At 42.5% G+C, this 8300-nt stretch overlaps 1 protein-coding gene across 1 annotated transcript; it reads left to right on the forward strand.

The window, feature by feature from the left end:
- Positions 1 to 3281: 3281 nt before the first annotated feature.
- On the forward strand, positions 3282 to 6500 carry LOC119365316 (probable low-specificity L-threonine aldolase 2). The gene is made up of 9 exons (XM_037630937.1): positions 3282 to 3388; positions 4429 to 4908; positions 5002 to 5113; positions 5211 to 5333; positions 5413 to 5545; positions 5641 to 5699; positions 5824 to 5921; positions 6143 to 6209; positions 6307 to 6500. The coding sequence occupies exons 2-9, from the start codon at positions 4460 to 4462 to the stop codon at positions 6388 to 6390; spliced, it is 1125 nt and encodes a 374-aa protein (XP_037486834.1). The 5' UTR covers positions 3282 to 3388; positions 4429 to 4459; the 3' UTR covers positions 6391 to 6500.
- The last annotated feature ends 1800 nt before the right edge of the window (positions 6501 to 8300 follow it).

Below are 8300 nucleotides of genomic sequence, written 5' to 3' on the forward strand. Positions count from 1 at the left end.
GCACCTCCTCTAGTACAAACGACATAGACATCATGTTTCTTAGCATTTTTAGATATGTTAAGCAATAAATCTTTTTGAGCCTTAGTAACTTGTTCAAGTTGAGTTTGTATCATAGTAAAATGCTTACAAATACCTTTAACGTCGTTAGTGGGTTTTAATGGGACAACATGCAAATTTCTAATTATGCTAGTTTTTTTTGTAGTTGCATTTGTAATCACATTTCAAAGTGATGTTGTTTAACCAAGAAATTATCAAATTCTTCTAAGCATTTACTAGGAGACTTATTATAAGGGATATCACCTTCATCAAACGTATAAACATAGTGCACCTCTACCATGAGGCATGGAGTAATAGGCTCGCATGAACATTCACTTGGAGGTATATTTTTAACATTTTCAGCTTTAATACCCTTCTCTTTTGCACATTTCTTGGCTTCTTTCATATCTCCTGGACTTAAAAAGCATTCCCATGTTCTTTGGAGTAGGTGCTTGTGGAGGATCAATAATATTCCACTCATTATGATTCTTTGTTATATTTGCCAATAATTCCTTAGCTCCATCCAATGTGCTTCTCATCAAAACATTTCCTACACAACTATCTAGGTATGTCCTAGATTCAAGGGTTAAAAGCACCATAGAATATATTGAGTAATTCATATTCCTTGATAGGATGATTAGGATCATTCCTTTCTAACTCACGTCCCAAGCTTGATGGGGGCTCTGTTCCTCCAGTTGGGTAAGGTTATAGACATCCTGCAAGGCTGCATGTCTCATATGCAAAGGGAAATACTTGTTCATAAAGCCGTAAAATATTCTTACAAGCGGATGCTTCTAGGCCTCAAGTTATTATTCCAAGTTTTAGCTTCATATTTTAGTGGCATGGGAAATATCTTGAGCATAAAGTAACTTTTATTCATATTTTCCTTAGCAAAGATATTAGCAATAGGAAGGATCTTATTGAAATGATCAATAGCCCTTTTCATCTTTATGACCATAGAAAGCATCAGATCTACTAGAGCAAGAATTTAAGGATCAACACAGAATTCATAAGCATCATCTTTAATGTATATAAGAGAAGCACATAATTTATCATTAGGAATAATCATACCTTTTAGAGATCTTTTCTTAAATAACTCAATCATACCATCTATCCCACCTTCAATGTCATAAGCTATAAATTCGCTAGAGAATTCTTCATCTAGTACAATAGGTATTGTGGGTAGTTCAGGATAATATTTTTCAGTAGGTGTGATAGGTGATGTTTCAAAATTCTCAGCATTCTCATGTTCTTCAACTTTAGCAATGTGAGCATTTAAGCATCATCAAAATTTTCATCGTAAGCATAATCAGAATCAACTATATGTGACATAGCAGAGAGTGGAATATGTTTATGTAAAGGTGATTGTGATGGTGTCACAAGTTGATTTTAATCAATAGGAGAATCAAGAGTAGCACTAGTACCTAGGGTAGTACCTTTCCTTCTAGTGGAAGAGACGATCTTTGGTTTGGCCCCGTTAGCCTTCTCCATAATGAATGATACTGATGTGGGTTCGTGAGGTTGATGACACCCGCGCTAGAGTAGAAGGCCTCATCATCGTTGGCCGCTTGCGCAAACTCGTCGGAGCACTCGACATGTGCCTCTTTGGCATCATCGTTGTGCTGCTCCATTTCCTCATCGTCCTCGGTCTTGAGCTCCTCAAAGATCCCGGTGTCGTGCCTTGTTCATGCGGAGCCAGTGGAGCTCACGGTTGACCGTGCATGACCTTTGCACATAAGTGAGCCTCCTGTTTCTCATTGACGATTTCCGCGTCACCGTGGAGCGTTGTGATGGCAGCGGCATCCGCGCGCTCCACCTCCCTTTGCATCACGGACGCGTGCTGCTCCTCCAGGAGTGCGAGATGGACTTCCTCCTTTACCTCCGCCATGGAGAAGGGCATGTTCGACCTACCGCCTGGAGCCGTTGCCTCAATGAACATCGCCTTCTCCTCCTCCGCGACCCCTGCCAGTGCCATGGGGTCGCCCTTATCCTCCCATCCATCTTCTCTTCCTGCAAGATCAGCTCCGGAGAGCTCGGAGGTTGGCCCACCTCAATGCGGGCCTAGCGTCGGGCGTCCATGGTGCGGAGTCTGCTGTGATTTGGTGATATCGGCTTGTACCATGTAATCTTTGTCTGCAACATGGCGACGACAAAGGGCGAATGACGGTTGGCGAGCTATGGTGGCACGAATGACGGCAAAGAGGAAGGCTCCTCGGGTGGCTCGCCGGCTGCCCAACCATAAATGCGTTAGGCAGAGTGATGGAGATTTAGTGAGGGTAGGCGTGTAGGCGCTCAACCAGTGTGAATGGGGCAATGGTTCTAAAGCTAGCCAGGGTTTTGGGGAGGAACTGGGTTGTCGGACACCGATCGATATGGCGAACACCCGAACTCAACCACCTCCAGATTTACGGCCGGCCTAAAGATTTCAAAGGCCCAAAATGGCCACCACGTTGGAGGTCTAAAAAGTGTTCATGGTCCAAACGTATAGAAACAATTTGGTGAGCTGCATTGGAGATGCCATTGGAGCATCTCCAACAGCTTCCCTTTCCCCAATATTTTTCTGGTATTATGCGAGTTGACCCTCTCTTAATATCCTCTTCAATACAAGCCACGTCAGCACGCTGTCGCCGAATCCCGCCGGACCGCCATCAGACCAACGCGCCACCACCACGGGTCGCCGTCGAACGCTGCCACCAGCCGCCGGGCCGCCATCAGACCATCGCACCACCACCATGCGTCGCCGTCGGACGCTGCCACCAGTCGTCAGGCCATTGCTGCCCGACACCAACCACCACCGCACCATCGTCGTTGCCCGGCATGCCACTGCCAAGCGGACCCTTGAGGTCAGGTTGGGTACTAGGGACTTGGTTATTGGAAATATGTGAAAGCGTTCATCGCCAATAAGCGAATAGTATTACTTGGGTGGAAAAAATAAATACTCCTTCTGTTTCTAAATATTTGTCTTTTTAGAGATTTCAACAAATGATTACATACGAGACAAAATAAGTGAATCTACACTTTAAAACATGTCTATATATTCGTATGTGCTAGTCCGTTTGAAATCTCTAAAAAGATAAATATTTAGGAACGGAGGAGTAAGTGGTTATTGGGGTGTTTTTTTAACTATTGGAGATGGTGTTATGTCGTCTCGTCCAGCACTTCCTCAGGCGGCACCTAACCTAGCTTTGTCATCTACTCCCTATAAAGCGCGACTACGCACCGCAGTAGCAACGAGCCAACGACGCCACCAAAAAGACCACTCTCCACCCCACTCATCTTCTCTGGCCCAACCGGCGCCTGCCATTCTCATCCGCCCCGGCTCGGGCTCCATCCATCTGATCCACGGATTCTGGTGCGCAGTTCCTCAGATCCCCCTCTTCATCCTCTTTTACCAAGTTTTGTTGCTTTACGAATTGACGATGAACACGCGCAGTAGATTGCTAAAACAGTTCTCGTTCCTGGTAGTACTTAGGGGGTGTTTGGTTCAGGGACTTTTTAGTCTCAGAGACTAGAAAAAGTCCTTAAAAAGTCTCTAGGAACCAAACAGAAAGGACTTTTTCTACAGGGACTAGAAAAAGACTCTACTTGAGAATCTTTTTTGATTAGTCCCTAGGACTAGAAAAAGTTCTAGAACTTCTAAACCAAACACCCCCTTACCTTGCGATGCGTGGTGCTATGTTAATTTGCCCCTTTCCTTCCCTTCCAACCCTCGGTAGATCCATTGTTCTTGGAGCCGCCGAGTGCTTATCCTTTCGCCGCTCTTCAAAAATCTCCGAGGAAATGTGACATGCATGCATGGCCCCGCAAAAGGCGCCAAAGTTTGTGGTTGTTGGACCCTGTTTGGTTCATAAGTCCTAGGACTTTTTTTAGTCCCAACTTATAAGTCCCAAGTTCCTAAAAGGTCCCTATCTATTTGGTTTCTGGGACTTTTAAGTCCCTACAAGACCATATTACAACTATAAGTCCCTATAAATCCCTCCTTGAAAGTCTTATTTCATAAGTTCCAAATACCCACTTTAAGTCCTTATAAGTCCCTTCTGTTTGGTTTAGATGGGACTTATAGGGACTTTTTTAAGTCCCTAAGCCAATAAATCCTTGGAAACAAACACCCTCAGAGTTGTATGTATCCTTTGGTCCTTCCCGGGGTCCTCCACTGTGGTGCTTGTGTCTGTTGCGTGCTAAGGCACTCTTGTGATCTTGTCCTGTGCGCTGTAAAAATGGCGTCTCCTTTTTGGCTCTCCTCGTTTCAGTTTTCACCGCTTGCGTGTGGGACACTAGGAGTAGCCAGTTTCCACCACACAACAGTGCAGCAAGATGTAGATTTCGCGATAATGCATTTGTCCCCGAGGGTAAATTGCACTGCTGACAGAGCACTACGTGTTCCTGCTGAAGCGTGAGCTCGAGCTACAGCTACGCAGGCAGGATGGTGACCAAGGTGGTGGACCTCCGCTCCGACACGGTCACCAAGCCATCCGAGGCCATGCGTGCCGCCATGGCCGCGGCGGAGGTGGACGACGACGTTCTGGGCGCAGACCCGACCGCGCAGCGCTTCGAGGCGGAGATGGCCAGGATCACGGGCAAGGAGGCGGCCCTGTTCGTGCCGTCGGGCACCATGGGCAACCTGGTCTCCGTCCTCACGCACTGCGACGCCAGGGGCAGCGAGGTCATCCTCGGGGACAGCTCCCACATCCACATGTGCGAGAACGGAGGCATCTCCACCATCGGCGGCGTCCACCCCAGGACCGTGAGAAACAATCCTGACGGCACTATGGACGTTGACATGATCGTTGCTGCGATCAGGCATCATATCGGAGCGGGGGCGCTGCATTATCCCACCACCAGGCTCATCTGCCTGGAGAACACGCATGGAAGGTGAGTGAGTTGCTCTCATGCATGTTGCTCATGTTACTGATCGGGATGGTAGTGGTTAATTACCTGGTTTATATTTTCTTCTTCTTGCTGCAGATCTGGTGGGAAGTGTCTATCTGTAGAATACATCGACAAGGTTGGTGAAGTTGCTCAAAGCCATGGCTTGAAGCTTCATATCGACGGAGCTCGTATTTTTAACGCGTCCGTGGTAAGTAGTAGTATGTGATCGATCAACAAACCGGCATGACTAAGTACGAAGTATTCATATCTTCTCCTGACATTTTCCATCACTGTTGTGGTGTCAGGCACTTGGAATTCCTGTTGATAGACTTGTGAGAGTTGCTGACTCAGTTTCGGTATGCCTATCGAAAGGTTTAGGCGCTCCTGTTGGATCAGTTATTGTTGGTTCTAAGGCCTTCATAGACAAGGTGATGATGGATATTCTGCTACTAAGTTTAAGAAGCTGCTTAAGAGAACATGTAACTGATACCTGAAGAACACTTTCAGGCTAGGATTCTTAGGAAGACACTAGGTGGTGGAATGAGGCAGGTAGGTGTACTCTGTGCTGCTGCCTATGTTGCAGTTCGCGACAACGTAGGCAAGCTTGCCGATGACCATAGGAAGGCTAAAGTTTTAGCAGGTCTCATATGATTTTTTCCAGGTGGATTCACACTTCTTCTATTTATAGCACAAGTTTAACAGCCCTGAATTTGCTTGTCTTGTCCAATTGTTCAGATGGCCTGAAGAAAATTAAACAGTTTACAGTTGATTTAACTTCAGTGGAGACCAATATGGTTAGCTTGCTAGTCCATCTATTGAGTCTGATACTTTCCAATATATGTCGCCTTTTTTTTGTCGAGATTTTATATGTCGCCTTTTAAAGATCATATTCTTAAACTCCCGTGGTGTATTCTCTAGGTATTCTTTGATATCGCGGATCCACGCATAACATCTGACAAATTCTGTCAACTCCTGGAACAGCGCAATGTGCTTGCGATGCCAGGAAGCTCCAAGAGGTTCAATTCAGTTCGCTCAACTGCTTTTTTTTTATCTGCTCATTAGTATTATCAAGCTCAGCTGCTCAGTATAAGCATCCTTATGCCTGTATTGGCCTCTAACTAAAACTTGAGACTGTATCAAAAAGAAACTCGGTCTTATTTCATATGGTGTATGATGTATATGCTTCATGCTAACTTTTAAGTTTTAACCCTGCATTTTGAACTCTCTCAATCTGCAGCGTCAGACTTGTCATTCACTACCAAATTTCAGATAGTGACGTCCAGTATACTTTGACATGTATCGAGGTACGAATGTCTTACTATGGATTCCTTTGAACTTCTGCCACCCACGCTCTCTGTTTGTTGGTGTGTAGGTATCACTGATTTGTTGCTCTGTTTTCAGAAAGCCGTGGAGGAAATACTGTCAGGCAAAGCTAAATTCGAGCACTTGACAAACAGCAGTACCACGAATTCATATGGGCACTAGGCCACTTCCTTTGGCCCCCACCTATGAAGTTCAGTATCCAGCTTGTTTGTGGCCATGGCCCTTTGTAGTAACAACTTTCACAGAATAATATCTGTTGCTGTTCGGACTGATGTGAACCGAATTTCCTCCTTGCGTCAAAATGCCAACTTTTCACACAGGAGAGAGACTCACCTACAAGTTACTGGCCGGCCCATTTAGATTCTGCGAGAGGGTTTCTCGTTCCGGTTGTGGGAACCTTCCGAAGGATCCAATCCGGATTTTTTTTATCGATTTTGGGAACCTTCCAGAAAGTCTCGGAGCCGGCTTTCTTTTTTTTGTTTCTTTAATCGTTTTTTGGTTCCCTTATTTTTTTCTATTACCCTTTTTCCTTTTTCTTTTTTCCTTTGTTTAAAAAAATACTATTGAAAAACAATTCTGCTCGACCTTTTGTTCATATATTCAAAAGGGTTCACTTTTTCAAACAAAAATTTGAGAATTTGAAAAAATGTTTGTGTTTTCAAATATTGTTAGAAATTTCAAACAACAAATCATGTATTTAATTTTTTTCACAAATTCCAAAATGTTCATAATTTAGAAAATTGTTCAAACTTTCAAAAAAAATGCTTCCATTTTCTGAATTTTGTGTACATATTAAAAGTATGTTCGCATTTTCAAAAAGTGTTCTGAAATTCAAAAAAAAATGTTCACAATATTTTTTTGGTTTCATGGCCTCCTGTAGGGAAGCTCGTATTCGGCACCTTAAACTCCAAACCTTAGACAAAAAGCACTAGGGCGAACTCACTTTGTTGTCTATTTTGAGGAGAATACTCTATTTGATCTTTCTTGTAGCACAACGTTAACTTGTACAGTACATATACCCTGTCTATTATGCATATTATTTTAAGATAAAAATGAAAATAAAAAATGATTCACAATAAAAAGTGAACTTGAACAAAGTTCATAAATTTGAAAAGTTTCGTACAAATTGAAAAAAGTTTGTGAATTTGAGAAAAGTTCACAAATTTGTATTTTTTCATAAAATTAGATAAAAATCATCAAATTTTCAAAAAAAAAATAAAAGAACATGAATATCAAAATAACTTACTGAAATTTGAAAAAGGCAAAAACTAAAATAGTTCTACAAACTTAAAAATATCACAAATTTTAGAAACTTTCACGGATTTGAAACAAGTTCATGAACTCAAAAAAGTTCACGAACTCAAAAAAGTGTGCATCTTAAAAAAGTTCAGAAGTTCAAAAAATCGTGCAATTTGAAAAGATTCAATGAACAAGAAAAAGTGAACTAGTTCAAAAAGTGTTCGTGAAGTTTGAATGCAGTTTAGAAAAAGTCACGAAACTGAAAGAATGCATTGATTTTGAAAAAAAAGAATCAAGAGTTTAGAAAAAGTTCGTCGATTTTGAAAAAAAAAGGATCATGAATTTGAAAAAATAACCACGAATTTTAAAAAAGTTCACGAAACTGGAAAAATGCGTATTTTCAAAAATTGAAAAATTCACATATTTGAAAATATGAAAAGGAAAGGGAACAAGGAAAAATAAAAGAACAATGAATTAGGAAAAGAAAGAAAAGAAACCAGATCACGTGCGCACACAAAAGAGATAAGAAATAGCAAAAGGGGCACACGGTGTGAACTATCCTAGTTGGTTACTTGGTCTGGTACTAAACCTCACGGTTCCAAAAAATGTAAATAGGTTGAACCCAGAGATTGGGCTTTTGTAGTAACAACTTTGCAGAATGACATGTTGTTTGGGTGAATGGAAGCCCCCCACTCTGAACTTCATGTTTGTGCATTCTCGGATACGGGTAATGTTCGCCAGGCCGACAGATCACTTGCCAATGAAGTGTACTCTTCCTTCCTGCAGAAAAGTGTACCTGGCAACCTATTTTCACATAAAACTCAGGAATCTTT

This window comes from Triticum dicoccoides, chromosome 2B (genome assembly GCF_002162155.2).
Source record: "Triticum dicoccoides isolate Atlit2015 ecotype Zavitan chromosome 2B, WEW_v2.0, whole genome shotgun sequence".
Lineage (NCBI taxonomy): Eukaryota > Viridiplantae > Streptophyta > Magnoliopsida > Poales > Poaceae > Triticum > Triticum dicoccoides.

What these genes read in the sequence shown, in the direction of transcription:
- LOC119365316 (XM_037630937.1), top strand. Translation starts at nt 4,460, where the DNA reads ATGGTGACCAAGGTGGTGGACCTCCGCTCCGACACGGTCACCAAGCCA. An exon ending in CTAAGGCCTTCATAGACAAG is followed by an intron (nt 5,334 to 5,412) that starts GTGATGATGGAT and finishes GAACACTTTCAG; the next exon opens with GCTAGGATTCTTAGGAAGAC. An exon ending in GAAGGCTAAAGTTTTAGCAG is followed by an intron (nt 5,546 to 5,640) that starts GTCTCATATGAT and finishes CCAATTGTTCAG; the next exon opens with ATGGCCTGAAGAAAATTAAA.